Source organism: Labeo rohita, chromosome 4 (genome assembly GCF_022985175.1).
Source record: "Labeo rohita strain BAU-BD-2019 chromosome 4, IGBB_LRoh.1.0, whole genome shotgun sequence".
Classification (NCBI taxonomy): Eukaryota; Metazoa; Chordata; class Actinopteri; order Cypriniformes; family Cyprinidae; genus Labeo; species Labeo rohita.
Genome location: NC_066872.1, coordinates 40,474,117 through 40,497,901, shown reverse-complemented (window position 1 = coordinate 40,497,901; position 23,785 = coordinate 40,474,117). Strand labels below are relative to the sequence as shown.

Here is a 23,785-nt window from a genome sequence, read left to right as displayed (position 1 = left end):
TGGTGATGGAAGTTCTCCAAGTTAGTGGGGTGGTTAACCCCAAAGTTTAAAAAAAAAAAAAAAAAAAAAAAAATTCTATTCTGAATATTCTAGATTAAGAGTTCCAACAAATTAAAGAGACCGTTTGCGCCAAAATAAAAATAAATAAATAAATAAATATTTTGAAATATGTCTGAGAATGAGGCTGGCTATTTTATTCATTAATTAATTAATTATTTAATTAATTTATTTATTTATTTATATTTCCCTTTTTGTTGATTATAAGTGCTCTAAAAGGGATAGTTTACCCCAAAAGTAAAAATATTATGACAAATATTTGAATAGTTTGGAAAATGTTGCTTCTTTTTTTTTTCTTCCCACAAGTTCCCACAAGTTGAAGAGTTTACTACAAAATGTAAAAAAGGATAAAAATATATATATTTAAATATTTTGAAAAATGTCTATGAATGAAGCTATTTCTTATTTATTTATTTTTCCGTGATATAAGCTCTCACAAGTAAAAGGGACAGTTTACCCCAAAATTAAACAAATGATAGAAATATTTAAATATTTTGAAAAATGTCTGAGAATGAGGCTAGTTATGTGTTTAATTTTTCCTCTTTTGGTGATGGAAGTTCTCCAAGTTAGTGGGGTGGTTAACCCCGAAGTTAAAAAAAAAAAAAAAAAAAAAAAAAGAAAATTCTGAATAAATTAAAGTTCCAACAAATTAAAAAAAAAATAAAAATAAATAAATTAAATATTCTGAAATATTCTAGATTAAGAGTTCCAACAAATTTAAAGAGACCTTTTTGTTGATTTAAGTGCTCTAAAAAATAAAAATAAAAATAAACAAAATAAATATTTTGAAAAATTGCTTTTTGTCTGAGAATGAGGCTGGCTATTTTATTTTATTTTGAAAAATTTATGAATGAAGCTATTATTTATTTATTTATTTATTTACCCCAAAATTTGATTTATTTAAATATTTTGAAAAATGTTTGATTTATATTTCCCTTTTTTGTTTGATTATAAGTGCTCTAAAAAAGGGATAGTTTATTCTAGATTAAGAGTTCCAACAAGTTAAAAAAGTAAAAATATTATGACAAATATTTAAATAGTTTGAAAAATGTTGCTTTTTTTTTTTTTTGCTTTTTTTTTCTTCCCACAAATTCCCACAAGTTGAAGAGTTTACTACAAAATATAAAAAATGATAAAAAAAAAAATATATATATATATATTTAAATATTTTGAAAAAATGTCTGAGAATGAAGCTATTTCTTCTTCTTTATTTATTTTTCCGTGATATAAGCTCTCACAAGTTAAAGGGACAGTTTACCCCAAAATTAAACAAATGATAGAAATATTTAAATATTTTGAAAAATGTCCTAGAATGAGGCTAGTTATGTGTTTAATTTTTCCTTTTTTGGTGATGGAAGTTGTCCAAGTTAGTGGGGTGGTTAACCCCAAAGTTAAAAATATTATTAAAAAAAAAAATGTAATATTTTTCTGAATATTCTAGATTGAGGGTTGGTTTTGCCGTCTAAGAATCAGGCTGGTTATTATTTTTATTATTTATTTAATTTTTTTCTTTTTTGGTACTGTAAATTCCCTCAAGTTAAAGAGACTGTTTGCACTGAAATATAAATAAATAAATGAATGAGTAAATAAATAAAAAAATTAATAAATAAATATTTAGAAAAATGTCTAAGAATGAGGCTGGCTATTTTATTTATTTATATTTATTTATTTATATTTGTTTATTTATTTCTCTTGTTGTTAATATAAGCTCTCTAAAAGAGATAGTTTACCCCAAAATGAAAAATATTATTAAAAATGTGTGTTATTAAAAATATGTCTGAGAATATGTCTGGTTATGTTTTACTTTTTCTTTTGTGATGGAAGTTTTCCAAGTTGGGAAAACTTCCAAAGTTAAAAATATTATTTTAACAAAATATAATATTTTTCCGAATATTCTAGGTTGGTTCTGCTGTCTTAAGAATCAGGCTGGTTATTTTTTATTTGATTTTATTTTATTTTTTGGTACTATAAGTTGCCACAAGTTAAAGGAATAGTTTGCCCCGAAATGTAAAATATATTATAAATATTAAAATATTAGTTTTTTTTTTTTTTTAAATAAAATTCAGTGTCCCCACTGGCTTTTTCTTTTTGTACAAAAACAGTTGGTAAATTCTCTTATTTTGTGTCCTGCAGAAGAAACTCAGTCATACAGGACCGACATGAGGGTCAATATATCACGACAAAACTTTCATTTTTGGGTGAATTATCCCTTTAAAGCAACGGAAAAAAATCAATATTATTTAGGATTTTTTTGCCATTTTTATTACGTTTTGATTTAAGACGGCAAATTAATGCGCGATGAATAAGTGCGCGAGGGCGGTTCGGTGATAACGTTCAATGTTGCCTATTTCAAAGGTGCGTTTCAAGACGCTTCAAAGGTTCAGGAGTGGCGTCAAAGCAGCTCCAGACGCAGCAGGCTACTGTACCTTTGGAAAATTGGCCGAAATCAAACATTTTGACAAACAATGATCCTCACAGCGGTGATTTACGGAGCAGATATAGAAAGTATTTGGAAGGCCGCCGCAGCACCTCGGCAGACGTCTTAGAAGTCTGTTGCTATCCGATTCGTATCGCTGAGAAAACACACGCCGGTGTTTGCCTTTGACTGGGAGCCATTAGAAGTATCAGAGCGCCCATCATTGGGTCAGATAAAGGAAAGGCCTGGAAAGTGGGCTGTTATGATTTAAAGAGTGAGTTTTCCCCCTCTTGTAAAGCAGAGCGCAGGCAGCTATAGGTCCTGTTTTAGGGGATCAAGGGGATTCAATTGCTGGGGTGATAAAGGGCTTTTAAGTGTTTTTTGAAGCTGCTGGGCTCAGAGGTGGCTTGGCCCCGTTTATCAGGGCTGCTGAGCGGAGCTGCCACGGGTCGCTCGGTCTGAGCGCGCTCCAAACCATCTGTTCAGCCTCACTCCGTGTCGCCGCGCGGGTGACATCATGACATGCGGTCTGGTGAGCGGAAAAAATTCCTCCTGTCCACCGTCGGAGAGGCCGGACAGCTGTAGCCCCCTCAAAGACGAGTGCGGGAAAACAGAGGGTGGGGAAAGAAAACAAGTGAAAGAGGGAGAGAAAAGAAGCCGTCAGCGAGGGCCTGGCAGGTGTGGTGGTTTTGCTCTGTCATCACTGGCCTGACTGCTTGAACCTTCATGGCTGGATCTGGAGGGGATTACGACTGTGGCTCTGAGGTTAAGCTCTCCTGGCATTCGCACCCATGCCTGATTACCCTGATGGGTTTCCTTGTCATTTTGGTAATCAGCTACTCTTGTCTTTCGCTCCGCTATCATCCATTTCGTCTGACTTGGATGCACGACAGATAGTAATTTGGGCTGATGTGCAGTTTAAGGGATTGTTTATCCAAAAACAAAAGCTCTCCATCCAAATTGGACCATCATGTTTATTTTATGTTCAACACAAGAATAATATTTATAAATGAAGGATTTATGTACCAAAAGTAACCTTTTTTGGTGTTTCATGATGTCACATGCTCACAGAGGCTGCATTTATAATGCAAATATTTAAATATATTCACTTTATATATATATATATATATATATATTTGGTGCTCAAGAAACATGTCTTATTATCCATATTAAAACAAGTGTGCTGTTTAATTATTGTTTTATTTTATTTATTTATTTTTATTCGTTTATTTTTGAAAACTATAAAAAATGATTCCAGATTCTTATATTAAAACAACTGCTTAATTTTTATTTTTTATTTCATTTATTTTTTTATTTTCTTATTTATTTTTGAAAACATAATATATTTTTTATTCCAGACTCTTATATTAAAATAATCTGCTTAATTTTTATTTTATTTTATTTTATTTTTTAAAACGTTATACATTTTTTATTCCAGATTCTTATATTAAATAATTGTGCTTCTTAAATGTTATTTTATTTTATTTTATTTTTGAAAACCGTAATACATTTTTTTTATTCCAGGTTGTTACATTAAAATAATTGTGCTGCTTAATTTTTATTTTATTTTATTTTTATTATTTTTAGTTAATTATTTTTGAAAACCGTAATATTTTTTTATTCCAGATTCTTAGATGAGCAGAGTTGAGATGATATTTAAAATATATATGTTTTGTACTATTGTAAATATATTGAGTTATTTTTTATAATTCATTATAAATGTATTATTTGTATTGTTAATAATAGTTTAATAAATTATTGAAATTTATTTTATCAATAATTATGTAATATTATTATTTGTAATATGTCAATATCAATTAATGTGGCTGAATAAAAGTATTAGTTTCTTATAATAATATGAATTACACACACACACAGACATACATACATACATTCGTACACAGATAGATATATGTAATGTACATGCCCATTTATGGCAGGCAGGTTAATGAGAGTTTGAGAAGATGGGAGCAGGGTGGTCTTGGACCGAGAGAGACGAATTACACCCACGGATGAGTTCAACTCATCGGGGGCTCGTTGAGAGTGAAGGATCTGAAAGACTGCCATCTCTAGTCAAACGACTGCATGGACACAAAGAAGTGTCTGACACCGGCAAAAATATCACTGGCCTCTGCGGAGCCGCTTCATCCATCCCGGGTTTCAGGTAGCTTGAGTTCAAGCAACGGAGTCGGGTTTGCCTTTTCGGTGGAGGATGGCCTGGTCTTGGTAGTTGTGGGTCCCGAGTTGTTTTATTGCATTCAGTGTGGTGTTGGTAATTGGGCTGTGGCCAGTGGGGGTTGAGGGTACTTCATTTTGGTCTGTGGTAGCCTCACTCCATACACCCCTTCTGTCTTTGTCGATCCAATAAATGGGCCCATTTATGAAACCACCTTTTCATCCATCCACCATATGACGTAACCGGACTCTTAAACCAGCTTCCCGCCAACCGGCGCTGGTCTGATAGGTCTTTTTTTATCTACGAGAACGGAAAAAACTTGCTCTGTCTGTGCTGCGGTGCGACCGACTTGAATATGTGTGTGTTATAAAGATGACCACACACGACTCCACGGTTCCTGGGTTCCCCACAGGCGGAGTTGTCCTGCCAGGCCTGTTTGTGGAGAAACTTCTGGAACGCGGCCTTCGGTCGGAGGCCTTGAATTCGTTACAGACCACCTTCTCCCCTGATTTAGACCTGAGAAACAGACAGTGCACTTTGTCTGAGCCTTGTTTGATGTAGGTGAGATTTACAGTGACTGACCTTGGGATGAACGTTTCCTTCCTTCCCTAAACACAGACGCAGGCACACGCGCATGGAAACACGGGACGCTGTGTGGCCGTATTTGTCGCTGATGCTCTGACAGCTCGGTTCAATGCAGTTTATGGCACACGGGATGATTTTGAAGATAGTGGAAGCCATAAAGAGTAACATTACACTGACAGTAGTTAATGCATACTGTATATACATTACCAAAAGTTGGGGTTACCAAAAGGCTGCAAACAAATCTTGTGTTATTTTAATGTTTAGTATTTTAATATTTTATTATTACAATTCAAAGTAACTGTTTTCTATTTTAATATATTTTAAAATGCAGCTTTTTTTTTCTGTGATGGCAAAGCTGAATTTTGATCATTACTCCAGTCTGCAATATCACATGATCCTTCAGAAATCATTTTATTTTGCTGCTGAAGAAACATTTCCTATTATAAATGCTTTAAACAGTCCTGGAAAGTTGTGCTTTTTAATAATTTTTTGCACTGTTTAATGAATAGAAAGATCAAAAGAATTTTTAAAATTAAAATTCTGAAGTAAAATCAAAACATTCTAAATTTTACAATTCTAAATTCTAATCTTGCTGAATAAACGCATTCATTTAAATAAATAAATGTTACAGCCCCCAACATTTGAAACATTACTTAAGATATAATAAGATGATTATACAGTAGATGTCACTAAATCTTTTCTTTGAATGGTTATATTATTATTAATATTTTATGTTTTAATTTTTATCTTGACATCAGTATTTGTGAGAGTGATTCAATCTTTAAATTGGTCAGATGGAAAAATAGTGGGGTAATAGTGATCTTTTACTAAATTTGTACTTTTTTTCTGTTTGGAAGGTTTTATACAATAATTTAACAATAACACAACACAATAATTATTTGGATTTGTAAATACGTTTTTGAAGTATCCTCATTTATTAATTTTGATATGTTTCCATTATAGAGACCTTCACATCATTCATGGAATTATATAGTGTACTTCAGATATGTGTATTTTTTACTGTAATTCTGTTATTTGGTTATATAATTATAATCTCTAAATTGTCAAAATATTTAGATTGATGTAGAATATTTTGTCATATTTAACATTCATGACCAGATAAGGATGAGGGATAGTTCACCTGAAATTAAATTTTTTTATTATTTACTCATCCCCATGTCATATTTTTATTTTATTTTATTTTGTTTTGTATTTTATTTTATTTTATTTTATTTTAGTGGAATTAATGAGAAACTAATTCCCACTAAATTTTATTTTATGTCTTTTTTATTTTATTTTATTTTATTTTAGTGGAATTAATGAAAAAATAATTCCTACTAGATTTTATTTTATTTTATTTTATTTTATTTTATTTTATTTTATTTTATTTTATTTTATTTTATTTTATTTTATTTTATTTTATTTTATTTTATTTTATTTTATTTTATTTTATTTTATTTTAGTGGAATTAATGAAAAAATAATTCCTACTAGATTTTAGTTTAGTTTAGTTTAGTTTAGTGGAATTAATGAAAAAATAATTCCTACTAGATTTGATTTTATTTTATTTTATTTTAGTGGAATTAATGAAAAAATAATTCCTATTTTATTTTATTATTTTATTTTATTTTATTTTAATTTATTTAGTATTTGTTCAGACAGCTCTCGGATTTCATCAAAAATCTCTTAGTTTGTATTCTGAAGATGAACGAAGGACTTACAGGTTTGGAACGAAATGAAGGTGGGACATTTTTGAGTGAACTATCCCTTTAAACACGAGAACACTTCCTGCAGCAAATAGAAAGATCTTTCTACAAAGAGTCTTAGTCTTATTACTGGGGTAAAATCAGTCATCTGCTCTCAGCCCTCAGGTTTCAGGCCTGATTTATCCTCATCTACTGGTGGAAAATCGTACAGGGTTCGTGGGTCAGGCCCATCATGTCATCCTCCTCATATCTGAGCAGATCCGCTAGAAAGCTCTTAGCAAACACGTAACGAAACAACAGAGAGCCTTCACCGTGCCGATAATTCATCAGCGTTGTCACGGCCACATTAGTCACGATGAAAAAGCATGAAGTGTCCAGAAGCTGCAGAACATATCTGGATAATCCACGCTTGCATTTTAAAACCATCTATGTTGTAGACATGTCACGGGGGAGAGCATGGAATATGTCTTTAAGCCGCACGGAGCGGCCCGTTGCAGCGAGAGCCGGGCTTTAGGGCCGTATGTCACGCTGACAGGCGTAATCCCTCGTTTGGTGTCCGGTGGTAAGCCTCAGTGTTCCCGCGTCTGCGCGTCCCTCGGCTCTCCGTCTCTTCTGCTTAGTCTGAGCGCATCCTTCTCCCCTGATTCCATCTGTTTTAATAATGGTTTCCGCAGGTGCCACTCCTCGGCGAGTTTCATTTCCCAGAAAGCGAGCTCTGCCCTCCTCCCTGGGTTTGTTTAGAGGCCCCAGCTGTGCAACTTTCCTCGCGTTTCCCAGGTAACAGGGATTTTGAGTGGACTCCGGTGAGCCGGGGCGGCCTGCGTTTTCCCGGTCACGCTCTGCGTAGCGTGTCGGAAGTGGTCATGGCTTGAGCGGCTTTTCCCATCTTCCACCACCTGCTCCGGCTGTCTGTCACTGTGCGTGTCTATCTGTCTGTCTAACTACGGTCTGGTTTTGTTTGTTACACTGTCTTTCTGGCACAAGGATTGTGTGTGTATAAAGTTTGCGAGCGTAAATACAGGATGCTGCGAAGTGCAGTGTGTTTACTTCCCTCTTTTCAACTTCCCACTCCTGTGTTCAATGATGTACAGTATGGAAAGCTTTCCAGGAATGGTTTTTAGTCAGACGATTGGCAAACGCATAGCAAAGAATGTTCCTGATGTGCAATGATGAGAAATTAAATCTGTCTGGATATCGGTATCAGATTTATTTTCTGTTTGTATTTTATGCCTTTTTATATTACACAATTACTTTGTACCATTTTTGTCTGTTCCACATATTTTGTTTGTTAGTAACATCTGCATCTTTTTTTGGTATGGTTTCAGTCTTCTGATTGGAAAAATAATTGTCTGAAATCATGAAAAAACAACTTTTTTTTTTTTTTCTAAATATCAGTATCTGCATCGATTTTATTTTTATTTTTTATCATTTTAGTTTTTATTTTATATTGCGCCATTATTTTATTCCATTATAGTTTCTAGATTATTATTTCTATTAGAAATATTTATTTTATTTTATTTTACAATAATGGTTTAATTAGAAGATTGGGGAAAAAAATTCTCTGAAATTATGAAAAATTAATTCCCACTAGATTTCGGTCTCTGTGTAGAAAATTTATTTTATTTTATTTTATTTTATATTATTTTAGGTTTTTTTATTTATTTTATGTATTCCAATAATGGTTTTAATTAGCAGATTGGAAAAATTAATTCTGTGAAATTATGAAAAATTAATTATCACTAGATTTTAGTCTTTTTGTTGATTTTGTTTTGTTTTGTTTTGTTTTGTTTGTTTGTTTTTATTATTATTATATTTTATTGTGTTATTTTATTTTATTTTATTTTAGTGTTCCCTTAATGGTTTTAATTTAATCTGAAATGGTGAAAAATTAATTTCACTTGATTTTAGTTTCTGTTTTTATTTGTTTTATTTTAATGTATTCCAGTAATGATTTTAATTAGCAGATTAGAATAATTAATTCCCTGAAAGAATGAAAAATTAATTCCCACTAGATTTTAGTCTTTGTGTTGATATGTTTTTTGTTTTGTTTTATTTTATTTTCATTTATTTTTTATTTTGTTTTATTTTTGTGTTCTCTTAATGGTTTTAATTAGCTGATCGTAAAAAAATAATTCTCTGAAATGTTGAAAAATTAATTCCACCTGATTTTAGTCTCTTTATTTTTATTTATTTTATATTATTATTTTATTTCATTTTTCTCAATAGTTTTTCACAGCCATGAACCATGATTTATTTTTACTTGACAGTTAGAGGATTTGATTCAGCAATAATCTGCGTAGTGCAAAATGAATCATAAATAATTTGGTTCATTTTTAACGTTAAATGCATATATCTGCTTAGATGTGTTTATGATGTGAACTGTAGGAGTACACTAACATATATTTGACCTCAAAACTAACAAACACACAGACTAAAAGCCACTAAACTGTAATTTTGATTGCATGGGATCTTTAAGAAAATGTTTATGAAATCTGAAATTTATAGACCATGATGGTAAATTCCATAAACTCAACATCAACCCTGCGCAGAGTTCAGCAAGAGTTACGTTCTCCTCTTAGGGTTTGGAGATTACTGTGCTCTCTCTCTCTTTCTCTTTCTCTCTCTATCTCTCGCTCTCCAGCTGATGTGATCCAGATGGCTGGGTGCTGTCAGTCCAGGCGTGTGTATGTTCCCCGAGGAGGCTGGGCCAGAGGAGATAGGCAGGGGAGAGCGGTGTGTTTGTGTTTGGTTCATGGATGTGCTGGCCACCCTTTGGCCGTGCTGCTATCAGCGCTAATTAAGCTCGGCCTGTCAGCCTTTAGAGCAGCCGATAAGAGTAGGAGTGTTATTGAAGAGAAGGGTCGGCATATGTGTGTATGCGTCTCATTTCCACATATTTTGTTTTTCGCAGTCATCGTTTACAGAACTCTGTCATCTCGTTTTGTGTTTAGTAAATAGTGATAGAACAATATATCGATTAGTTTGATCAAATATTTGGTCATTTTTGAGATTTATATCATCGCTCTGGATTATGTTTGTTGAACGAGATCCAATGCTTGTTTCTTTGTCATTTTGAGGTGCTGATTTCAAAAAACAGTGTCTGTGTTGCTCAAGCACGTCTGACTTTCTCACAAAATGGTACATTTTGTAGCATTTTTGCTTTTTACAACCATTCGTAAGATGAAGTCGTCGATTTTCACATGTAGGAATGATTCTGAAGACATTATTTTATAGCTAATCCTGATCTCCACCACTACTTGAATACTTCTTTGCAAAACATTTGACATTTTACTTCTTTTGTTATGTAGAAAAATGCACTGTGTGTGTGTGTATGTATAAATTGAGTATATATAGTGCTTTATGTTTTTATTTTAAGGCTGTCAAATCTATTAGTCTTGATTAATCGCATCTAAAATAATAGTTTGTGTTTACATAATATGCGTGTAAATGATATATATTTATATATAAATAAATACACTTATATAAATGTATATATTTAAGAAATGTATGCGTGTGTATGATTTGTTATATATAAATATATATTGCATGTGTTTCTTAAATATAGATGTATGCGTGTGTATTTATATATACATATAAATATATACAGTGTACACATATTATCTAAATGAACTTTTTTGGATGTGATAAAATCAAGTTTAATCGATTTGACAGCCCTTATTTATTTATTTATTTATTTATTTGCTTATTTCATTTTTTATATTTATTTTCTAACAGACTTTTTTGGATGCGATTAATCAGGGTTAATTGATTAGACTGCCCTTATTTATTTATTTATTTACTTATTTATTTATTTATTTATTTATTTTCTAACAAACTTTTTTGGATGCAATTAATTTCAGCTAATCAATTTGATAGGCCTTATTTATTTATTCATGTTTTTTAATTATAAGTTTATTTCCTAATGTAGACTTTTTTTTGGATGCGATTAATCGGGATTAATCGATTTGACAGTCCGTATTTATTTACTTGTTTATTTGTTTCTTATGTTATATATTTATTTTTAAATTGTTTTATTTATTTATGTTTTTAGATTCAGATTTTCAGTAGTGCTCTCAGACTTTATTTTAGCATTTTATCTTTATTATATTGTCAGTCATTCTCTCTACAAAACGGTATCTACATTGGCCATTGAAAAATATTGATTGATTTATAGTAACAAATCAAATGTGTAGCACCTACCTCCTCTAGTTCATTTTTGTGACCCACCGGTGTAAAAGGGAGAATTTCTCATTAACATTCTCCACAAAACCACATATCAGCAATAAAGATGCTCATTTAAAAGATCTCTTATTATTGCACTCCTCCACCTAACGCACACGAGCCTTTTCCCCGACACCCCTGACTCTGACAGCAGGCTTTTAAATTCACATTTGGTGTCTAGGAAGCCCTCGTGCCAAATATGATTCAGCATGTGTTTCCAGGTGTCTCGCTCGTTCCAGTTCTGTCTCTCTTGTGGATCGGCATGCAGTCGCTCAAGTGCTGCTATTCTGTATAATACAAGATTAATACAGCTATTACAGTGTTCAGGAAGTACAAAACCCATATTTTCAGATGGTGTACACACCAGAATTTATAGCTTTTGGTGAGTCAATATTAGCTTTAAAGGCGCAAGGTTGTAGATTTTTCTTTAATGTTTCACACTGCCCATCCAGAGAGGATGTTCAGCACAGGCGTCCTCTATAACTCTCCAGTATAACCAGCGTTCCGGTACCAGCTCCAACAGCAGCGGATGTATCTCTCTTTTTTTCTAGGCCAGTAAAAGCAGCCACCGAAGGTCCTCCGTGCCCCGGGGGTAGCAATGAACGATTGAACGTTCACCATATTTCTCCTCACGTCTCCTTCGTGACACACACGCACTGAATGCAGAACTGACACCATATTTCTCTCTCTCCCACATCACACACACACATCCCTGGAAAAAAAGGGCCTCGAAAGCCGGGCTGTGGCTCAGGGCCAGGGAATGATGGAGAGTTAGGGTTATTTTTATTTTTTTAATGTGCTGGGACTCCTCCAACACTCAGTTTGTTTAACGCGGCTGGCCTGTATTTTATTTTTATGTGCTAGATCAGGCAGTATCAGGTAGGACTTAGTACTGATGGATTCGGCTGATAACGTTCTCTGAACTCTTCCCTCCCTGCTAATGGTGTCCTCTGAATTCCTCTCCTTCAAATCAGCGGCCTGTAAATGTTGAAGTGTTAAAGGAATAGGCATTTATATTACGACTTAGATATTGCATAGATATGAGTCTGTATAAGTGGAAATAAGTTGGGGGTTTTTTTCTAGTGATGATAAAGTTATTATGGCTGTAAAAGCAAAATGTGACTTCAGGGTTGGTCTTAAAATTGTGGTTGTTTTATGCTAAAAGAAAAGAGATAAATGTAGCTTCCATCTGTCTTTCAGTCAATCCATCTATTGACTATTGTACCTGCACATGTACTGTATATCTCTCTGGCCCATTTAATCATTCAACCCTTTCTCTATTCATCTGCCATTCATCCATCCATACACATACCTGTACATATATATCTATACAATTCATCATCCTTTCTTTCAATACATCCATTCATCCAACGTATCTATTAATTTCCCTATCCATTTGACCATTCATTGATCCATCCATCCATATATCTCTCTCTGGCCTTCCATCCTAAATTTCTATCCATCATGTATGTCTCCATCCACCCTTTATATCTCCATCTTTTCATTCATCCATCTATCCATGTATCATAAATATATCCCCATCCTTCTATCCATCAGTCTCCCTAACCTTCATCCATCCATCTCTCTATCCATCCATCATGTATATCTCATCCATCCATCCAACCTTCCATCTACCTTATTCATATATCTCTCTCTAGCCATCAGTCTTAAATTTCTATCCATTCATCTGTCCATCCATCCATCATGTATATTTCCATGTATCCATCCATCTAGCCACCAAACCATGCATCCTTCATATTTATCACTATCATCCATCCATCCATCAATTCATCTTTTCATTCATCCATCCATCAATCTGTGTATCATATACTGCATATCTCCATCCTTCTATCCATCCATCTCTTTAACTTTCATCCATCAATCTCCCTAACTTTCATCCATCCATCCATTCATGCATCTCTCTATCCATCCATCCATCCATATATCTCTCCCTGGCCAGCAATCCTAAATTTCCATCCTTCCATCCATCCATCTTGTATATCTCAATCCATGCATCCATCTAACTTTCCATCCATCCATCCGTCCATTCATCCATCATATCTGTCTCCATCCATCAATCCATTTTTTTCATTTATCCGTTCCTCCGTGTATGATATATATCTCCATCCTTCTATCCATCTATCTCTCTAACTTTCATCCATCCATCTCCCCATCCATCCATTCATATATCTCTCCATCCATCCATCTGTCCATCCATCCATCATGTATATTTCCGTCTATCCATCCATCCATCCATCCATCCACCCATCTATCCTTCATATTTGTCACTATCATTTATCCATCCATCAGTTCATCTTTTCATCCATCTCCCTATCCATCCATTCATGCATCTCTCCATCCGTCCATCTATCCATATATCTCTCCCTGGCCAGCAATCCTAAATTTCCATCCTTCCATCCACCCTTCTATCCATCCATCTCCCTAACTTTCATCCATCAATCTCCCCATCCATCCAATCATACATCTCTTCATCCATCCATATATCCATATCTCTCTCTCTGGCCATCAATTCTAAACTTCCATCCATCCATCCATCCAAATTTTCATCCATCCATCCATCTATCAAAATTTCTATCCATCCAGCCATCCATCCATCCATCATGTATATCTCCATCCATCCATCCATCCATATCCATAAATCTCAATCCTAATCTTCCATCTATTTATCCATCTATCCATCCAACCATCCATCCATCAATCCATTTAAATTTTGGCCATCAATCCACCTATACATATATATGTCTCTCTGGCCAGCAGTCCATCCTCCTATATTTCTGTCCACCCATCCATCTGTTGATTCATCCATCCAATTAATATTTCTTTCCACCCATCTGTATCTGTATTCATCCATTGATATATCGCTCCACCCATCCATCCATCCTTCCATCCTTTGTCCAATTGCATATATCTGCACCCATCCATCTCTCTCTCCATCCATTCAAATATTTCTCCATCAATTTCTCTATCCATCCATTCATATATCGCTCCATCTGCCTAACCATCAACCCTTTATTAGAGACTTAGCGATGCTGTATTGAATCAATTATATTCTTCTCACAGACTTGCTTTGAGGTAAAAATCTAAGGCAAAATAGTGCAATATTTTGAAATCAATTTTTTCCCTCCATTCATCCATCTGTCATCACGGCATTTTGTCCAAAGTATTTCTCCTCCTTTGTGTTTCCAAGAAGCTTATCTCTCTTCCAGAGTGGTCACGGTTGAGGCAACCATTAAAAATTTCAAGCGCTGAAAGTAGCCCGACCTCAGATCTGCATTCGTTTAACATTCCTCCCTCATTTTGCCATCATTTACGTCCGCCTGTCGTCATACAGTAGGAATGGCTGTGATAAGTCACGTTTAGGACCCGCCAACCCGGTCATTCCTGGCGTTCTGTGCGGTGTTCCCCTCTCCGGTGGCTTAACCGGCACAGCGCGTCCCATCACAAGCTGCCATAAATCTCCCCACCCCCTCGGCTATTCATTATCTTTCCACTGGCGTACACACCCTTAGAAACAGAGCCGATAGAGAACAGAGAAGGATGCGTATTTTTAGGCCTGCTCGAGGACTCCTGAGAAGAAAGCAAAAGGCTTAAAGGAATGCAGAGGAAATTGAGTGGTGAGGGCGGTGATGAGATGCGTTGATTGATGGGCCGCTTCCCCTCTCCCCGATTGGCTTTGTCGTGGGAGGAGGTGATTGGCCACTTGACCTCTTAGTGATCAATATGAACTCTTCTCCCTCAGAACAAATGTGTGGGGGCCCATTGTGTCCCGGTGCTCCTGATAAGAGGCTTTGTCTTCTTTTAGTACAGGAACACAAGCTCTGCCCTGCTGTCTACTAACTACACAAGACGTCCCCTCTAAGGTAGTATCTTAAACCAAATGAAATTGGTGTATTCGGAGCACTGTATAGTCAAATAAAGCTTTCTGGAAGATTTAACTCAGCTATTGATTCCAGTTACTTAGAGAATACTGTTTCTGGCTCCAAGTCTGCTATCTCAACAGCCATTTATGAGCATTATGAACTGGAAACGTTGACAAATGAAGTCAGACTTAACAAGCGGATAGAGTATGATGTTAGCATGTTGCCAATTTAATGCGTTTCTGTTTAATAAAAGTATTAAACCCTTTAAAATGATTGTATATATTATATAGTCTTACTTATGTATTCTTCCATTCGATTGAGTGATGACTACGGTCATCACTTTCCTGTGACCCAGGGCTCCTTATTTTCCCTGTGGCCATCTGTGATATCAGCATACCCAGAGTATGGGAAACATTAGATCATAGAGGAAAAATCACATCCTTGTTAAAATATTAATCTGAGGAGACATGTGCTACGGGAAAATTTGAGACCTGTTTTGATCTTCTTTTCTCCTTATTACCGGCATCTCTTCCTCACTTCCTGTGGTTGGGAAAGTGGGGGAAAATGCTTGTTATCATGACCTGAATATCATGTGCGTGAGTGCGTGTTTACATGGACGTGTGAGCCCTCTCATCCATCATTTCAGACTCCTTATCCTCCATATCCCAGTGCACGTATCCCTCCACTTCCTGTTATTTGCTTCTCCTCACGCCGCCCTCCCTGAGTTTCTGTTTTCACCTCATCTTTCGCTTTGATTTTTATTTTTAGCCAGTGCCGTCCTCATGCATTTTGGCAGGGAAGATACAGTAGGACTCATCGGGACCAGGCGGGGAGGTTATGGAGCTGAAGGGGAAGTTCCTTTTTGCCCAAAGTAAACTGACTCACCTCAGGGGCAGCTGCCGCCTGTGGTCTGAACCTGACCATAATGAGCACGGCTAGTCAGGAGGTCAGTGTATTAAAAGGCCTCTCTGACAGGACATGTTAGTGCTCAGAAGCTTCCTGGAACATCACCAGCTTTCATTTTATTAGTTTGCGCCAGGGCACGGTGGTTTTTAAAGACATGGGTGGCCCGTGTGTTTGTGGGATACATCACATCTCCACTGCTTTTGATGGTCAAAATGACAGAATTAAGAGTTGTATGGCAGCCTATGGGCATTGCACCGAGCGTGTGTGTTTTGTGTGTGTGCTAGTGTGTGTATACTTCTGTCAGGTACACAGGCTTCTTTCTGCAGCTGTGATGTCACTCTGGATAGAATCAGGTCAGCCAGTTCCTCCAAGGAACCGAATAGAACACAACGAAACAAACAGATAGAAACAGAGAGGCTTTGCCAGCGATTGAGAAACTGATAAGAGAAAAAGCAAATTCGCAAGCCCGAGATGAAAATAGAAAGTTGCACCCTTTCAGTTCAATGAACAGAGATGTGATGTTATAAAGCAAGTGTGCTGCATTTTAAGGCTCCTGATGCAATTATATCAGCCACATTTGTGTTGCATGCATCTTTTACAAAAAAGGCAACCCCAGAATGCATTCCCTGTTGAAAAATAAAACAGAATATGCTGGTTAGGTAGGTTATGAAGCATGGATGCTGGTTTATCTGCTTTTGAGCTGGTCCTTAGCTGGTTTATGCTGGTCCTCCTGAGCAGGAGGGACCAGCTTAGGACCAGCACATGACCAGCTAAGGACTAGCTTAAACTAGCTCAAATCAGCATCCATGCTTCAAAACCTACCTAACCAGCATATTCTGTTTTTTTTCAACAGGGTTGTGAACTCAGACAAAGTGAGAATGGACTCTGTGCATGGTTTAGCCTCGATGGCCACCACAACTTATTAGTAACACTTTGTGTTTTAATACAATATGCTAAAATGCTGCTGTTTACTATAGATAATAATATATACAATATATTGTATTATAATAAAATATGATAAGTTGAGTTCGCTAGTACCACAGTTTGCTATAGGAGAACACTAGGTTATTCTGGAAGCTTGCATTGTGCAAATTTTAGCAAAATTATGTTGGCAGTTGGCATGCATAGTCTGTTGTCAAATGTAAATGTGATCCTGGACCACAAAAACTTAGTCTTAAGTGTCAGTTTTTCAAAATAGAGATTTATACATCATGTAAGAGCTGAATAAATGAGCTATCCAGTTGATGTATGATTTGTTAGGGTAGAGTAATATTTGGCCAAGATACAACTATTTGAAAATCAGGAATCTGAGGGTGCAAAAAAATCAAAATATTGAGAAAATTGCCTTTAAAGTTGTCCAAAGGAAGTTCTTAGCAATGCATATTACTAATTAAGTTTTAATACATTTACAGTAGGAAATTTACAAAATATCTTCATGGAACATGATCTTTACTTAATATCCTAATGATTATTGGCATAAAAGAAAAATATGATCATTTAGACCCATACAATGTATTTTTGGCTATTGCTACAAATATACCCATGCTACTTAAGAACGGGTTTGTGGTCCAGAGTCACAAATATACTTAAAACCTGTAATACATGACAATAGTTAAGAAGCTACATTTTATTAGAAAAATAACACAAAACTTGTGTGTGCTAGGTGTGCTTATGTTGTCACATTATTAACACCAAACTCCTTAAGAGTTCTATTTTTATGTTGCTACCTACATAGAGTGTTCCAAATCAATCCCTTATGAGGTTCCATTTCAGTTAGCATGCTACCATAGAAGGCAACCATCTAGAAAGACAGTAGGCAGCAAGGAAGCTCTCTAGATTTTGGAACGGATCCAGTGAGTTTCTGTATATAACAGGTCATAGAGAAAATGAGAGGGAGGAAAAGAAAGAGAGGCACGGGAGAGGATGTATTTGACACACACTTCAGCACTGACACTCTAGCACACGTGGCTAACGCTAACCCTAAGACATTCTCCAGTCCGCTGCCTCTATTTGTCAGGAGGCTTTGACCATCTCAGCTGCTGGTATGAGATGTTCACCCTCCCTCTCAACTCCATTACTGCAGATTTGACCTAACAGGACTCACTCCCTAAACCAGCTGCATTTGACTGATGGCTATTCTTAGAATTAATTATTTTTGGTGCTTGCTATCACTATCACATCATTTATACAGTGGTGGCCAAAACGATTAGAACACAAGTATTTCCACCAGCTAAAAATGATTTAAGTCATCTTTTGCTGCGGTGTGTCTGTATGAAATATCAGTTTACATTTCCAAACATTCATTTTGCCATTAATTGTAATAATCCAGTGAGATTGTTTAAACAAGGAGTCTGACAACAGCCAGCGCTCCACACAGAGATCTGAACTCATCATCATCCAGTCTGACTGGACTAACATGAAGAAACAGAACAAACTGAGACAAATACAGAAGAACTATGGCAAGATGCTTTAAGAAACCTACCTGCAAAGCTATAGGGCTGTTAAAAGTTTTAGGCACTTGTCATAAATAGATTAACTTCTATTAACTAAATTAAATCGCCATTTGCTGTGACCATCCTTTGCATTTAAAGCAGCTTTTGCCCTGGGTGCACTTGCGCATAGTTTTTCAAGTAGCTTTGCAGCTAGGTCTCTTAAAGCATCTTGGAGACGTTGCCACAGTTCTTTTGGATTTAGTCTGTCTCAGTTTGTTCTGTTTCTTCATGTCATTCCAGACAGACTGGATGATGATGAGATCAGATCTTTGTGTGAAACACTCAGGCTCCTTCTGCAAAGAAAAATCTCACTGGATTATTACAGTTAATAGCAAAATGAATGTTTGGAAATGTAAACTGATATTTCCTCACTTAAAACCATTTTTTTAGCTGGTGGAAATACTAGTTTTCTAAGAATTTTGGCCACCACTGTATACTATCATTCGAAATTTTAGGATCAGTAGGAGTCAGAAATGAAAGATTTTATTCAAAAAGAACACATTAAATTGATCAAAGGTGACAGTTAAGAGATTTAGAATGTTGCAGAATGTTATTTCAAATTTTTGAATTAAATAATCCTGGGAAAACGTATCACAAGCTATGTTTCCATCACCCTCTTTTTATGCGCATTCTGAATAATCGCATCAGAAACGAGTGATGGAAATGCCAAATTGCGAAAAGAAATACCTTAATTCGCAAAAAAGCTTTTGCGGTCGCTTGAGGTGGTTTTTGACTTGGTTAATGCAAAAAATGGGAGATAGAAACGTATTTTGTGAATAAATTCAACATGAGCTTTCAAGAAAAGTCATGTGACTTTGTGCTATGGGACGCATAACCTAACTAACCAGCGGACCGATTTTGTTGCACAGCATCTGAAATGTTGTTATGGTCATTCTTAAATGCCTGGATTTAAGAAGTCTGCCGTCAAAGTATTTCTGTATAATTGCCTCTCAGAATGGTCTTCTATTCCAATTCTGCAAATTTTGCAAAGTTAAATTCGCAATTTAGGATGGAAGCCCGTCTACAGTTTCTACAAAACTATTAAGCAGCACAACTGTTTTTAACATTGAAAAAAAACTTTCTGAGCATCAGATTAGCATATTAGAATAATTTCTGAAGGATCATGTGACACTGAAGATTGCAGTAGTGATGCTGAAAATTCAGCTTTGTTATCAGAAGAATAAATTACATTTTTAAATATATTAAAATGGAAAAATAGTTATTTTAAATTATAATAATATTTGCATTTTATTACAATTTTTACTGTATTTTTGATTAAATAAATGCAGCCGTGGTGCGCAAAAACTATTTCAAATACATTTTATCAAATATCAACTTTCCCACACCATTTCTTATGTTCAGGTACCACAGATCTAGCAATTGTCGAGAGAAATCGAAGGTGTATTTGTGAACAGAATGCATCTGTAAAAAGCATTTTCCAATACTAATTGCGTGCGTTTTCTCCTCCAACAGGCAGGAGGCGCTATTGGCAGCCATCAGCGAGAAGGACGCCAACATCGCTCTTCTAGAGCTGTCGTCCTCAAAGAAGAAGAAGACTCAAGATGAGGTGGCTCTGCTGAAGAGGGAGAAGGACCGACTTGTACATCAGCTCAAACAGCAGGTGAGAACAAGCAACATGCTGGACGCCGACATCCCAGACCAAGGCACGAGGCAAAACCATAGACTAAAATGAACACAGACCTCAGTCCTCCTAGTTTCCTAGTGGAGTTCTACAAACCTCACCCACAGGAATTACACTGGTGAAGCCTAACCAGACATTCGTCAGCCTAAAAAAAAAATAGTCCCACCTCAAAGGGACAATTTAGACTTTATAGCTCAAGTAACAAACATTTTTGTTTCACTGCCTGACGAATTGTGTTTTAACCCAAATGGGAGGCTTGCTTTTCTGCGTTTGAACTCCCTGACTCTCTTGCCTTCCAGACTCTTATTGTGTTTTACTGTAAAAACGCTTGGTGTTTGTTTTTACAGACTTAACATTATTGTGCGTCATAATTGAAAGCACGCCACAGATGCTGTCCACAGACGCTAAATTGCGCAGAAACATAAGATCACGCAGGATATCCTGATGGTGTGTTCATAGTATCGCTAACCAGCTGACCTTGCCATCGTAGTTCTGTTTAGCAGTTCAAGGAGAGGCTACAGAACAAGTTCTGTTGGGAAAGAGATCCCAGAGTTTGCAGATGCAAACAGGCTACAGATGTCCGGCCGCAGACCCATCAAGTCATGCAATTTTAGGATTATTTGACTCCTCCTCCAGGTTCCCACAAACCACCTGCAAATACATGCGCACTAGTTTGAACACACACAGACTACACTGAAGGAAAAAAAATGGTGTAGATACAGTTTTCACTCAGAAACATACACAACGCATCCTCGTTTCCAATACAAACCGGCCACACGCATGTATACAACCCAACGGCCGCAGAAAAACAAACAGAGCGGGAGGACCGACACGCACATCCGCACTTTTGCTCCATTCATGCTCACGGGCACACGCTCTTGCGTTTTTTTGGAAAACACCCCTCCCTGGCCGTTTCTCTGAATGACAGGCTATCAGCGTGTTGCATAGCTGCAGCATTCCACAGGAAATGGGTGTCAGTAGTGCAGATAGCTGTGGGGCTCGGCTCTCACCCGCAGCCTCTGAGATCAGGAGGGCAGCCCGCGTCCCCCTCCCGTTCACTGTCAATCACAGCGGGGGGGATTTGCTTAAGAGCCGGTCAGAGGCCGGTTGCTCTCCTGACATACTAATGGTCGAGGTCAGCGATAAAGGTTGCACGCGGTGGTCCTAAATCAGGTCTTTTTGGGCAGTTTTACTTCAGGGTCAAAGTTAGGAGCCAGCTTTGTCCCTTACTGCATCCGTCCCTCGTGCACACGTTTTCCGCTCTTAATTCACATTACATGGCGTTGTTTGTCATTTATAATCATTACGATCGCAATTTCTGTTTTGAGGAAATGGATGGCCGTAAGAAGCCCGAAGGTGTTTGACGTGGCCCAGGGGAAGGGCGAGTGCTGTCTACTGGTGCGGCCTCTTGGGGATCGGGGTCGTAGGGTTTGAGTGACAGGGGATGAGTGTGACATAGTGGTACATAAATGGAGTATTTTTCTTTTGGTTTTTGAAGACACAGATGTGCTTAAAGATTCAGGGCTGATAATGGCTTCAAGGGGGGAAAATTCCAGGTCATACTTGTCAAGTCTTGTGTTTAAAAAAAAAAAAAAGGAATGGTGTCAAAAGTGTGGCTTTACACTGTCGTAAGCAACTGTGGTGTGATGGTGTGAAGTGATGTGGCGAATGCAGCAAACAAAATATATGACTTCCGTGATACATTTTGTCTTAACCAGCTTTGATAAGATTTTTCTACTTAATTTTTAATATAGAGTTTCCAAAAAATGCATTTTGGTGGTCTCTAAAGAATAGTTAATATTTAAATTACTGTATATATATAAAAAAAGTATGTGTATGTATATATATATATATATATATATATATATATATATATATATATATATATATATATATATATATATAATATTATTATTATTATTATTATTATTATTATTATTATTATTATTATTATTATTATTATTACATATTACATTTTACTTAAAGTATTTTTTTTTTCAAATATTACTTGAATTATTATTTTTTTTTCAATAATTATATTTCCTAAGGTCTTACAGAAATTACACTGTAGCATTATAAGCATTTACTATTATTATTAGTACATACATTTTACATTTATTCTAAATGCTACAGTTAATTGTGTTTATAGAGAGAGAAAGAGCCTTATACAACTTATAAAAAAATGTAAAAATATGAAATGTGACAAAATAATGTGTTTTAGTGGTCTCTAAAGAATAGTTATTATTTAATGTACTGTTTTCATACAAAAATAAAAAAAATACTCATATTACCTAAAGAATTTTTATTTTCAAAATTACTTGAATTATTCAAGTTTTTTCATAATTACTTATATTTCATGATGAGATGTTACAGAAATGCTTGGCATTGTAGCATTATTATTATTATAATAATGCTATTATTATAATTTTTTAGAACAGAGTATATACATTTGTTCTAAAAAAAAAGCGTTTTGGTGGTCTCTAAAGAATAGTTATTATTTAATGTACTCATATTTGAAAAGAAAATAATAAATACAATTTTTTACTCATTATCTAAAGTATTTGTTTTAAAAGATAGCTTGAGTTATTTTTTTTCATAATTATATTTCATGATGAGGTGTTACAGAAATGCTTGACATTGTAGCATTATAAGCATTAATTATTATTTATATTATTATAATAAATGAAAAATAGAGTATATACATTTATTCAAAATTCTACAGGAAATTGTGTTTATAGATACCCTTATAAAACTTACATAAAAAAATACTTGAAAAAAAAAAATTTTGGTTGTCTCTGAATAATAGTTATTATGTAATGTACTGTTTTCATTATTATTATTTTTTATTATTATTTTTACTTATATTACCTGCAGTATTTTTAATAAATAATTATTTGAATTATTCCTTTTTTTTATAATTACTTATATTTCATGATGAGAAGTTACAGAAATGCTTGACACTCGAGCATTATAAGAATATATTATTGTTGTTTATATTCCTATTATTTTTATTGTATATGAAACATACAGTATATACTTTTATTATAAATTCTACAGGAAATTGTGATTTTATATATATTTTGCTATATAAAAAAAGAACAATCAATACTTGTTAAATAATGAAACATTTATTTTTTGTATTAGATACTATTAGATACTAGATATACAGCTTATTCTGAAATTGGCTATATGAATAAAAGTGGTAAAAAATCAAAACAAGCAAAGAAAAGATAGATAAATAGATGTTGGGTACTCAATGAATAAATAATTCTTTAGATCATATATATATATATATATATATAGAATTCTGCATGTAGGTTATCACACAGTTCACAATAAAAATATATATGTAAAGTATATATAAAATGTCAAGTTATTAACTCTCAGTTATCTGTCTGACTGTGTTTTGTCACTTTGTCTTGTATTTTGCAGTAGGACAGACTGACTTGGAAAAAAGACCTTTGAAATTTGTGGTGTCATGCTGCTTAGGACAAAGTGTAATATAGCACTGAAAGTGAAAATTTGTGCGCATTTTCCCTAAGAAACTTCAGCCAATCGCGTGGCTTCTCACTTGTTTTATTCCACTAGAGCAGGTTTGGATGTACTCAGAGTGTGATAAATGGAGCCCGTCATCATGTTTAAATTATATTTTCTAGACGACGAGCAGATGGGACTATTTGATGTCTAACAAAATGCTGCATAAT

The 23,785-nt window shown here is 35.1% G+C and overlaps 1 protein-coding gene across 8 annotated transcripts in view; it reads left to right on the top strand.

Annotated features, from left to right (window-relative positions):
- Positions 1 to 23,785, top strand: part of erc1b (ELKS/RAB6-interacting/CAST family member 1b) — a 256,072-nt gene that overhangs the window by 168,331 nt on the left and 63,956 nt on the right. For all 8 annotated transcript variants that reach the window (XM_051107019.1, XM_051107018.1, XM_051107022.1 and 5 more), the window contains one exon: positions 19,913 to 20,060. In XM_051107019.1, coding sequence (XP_050962976.1) covers positions 19,913 to 20,060 — 148 coding nt within the window. The remainder of the gene's footprint in view (positions 1 to 19,912; positions 20,061 to 23,785) is intronic.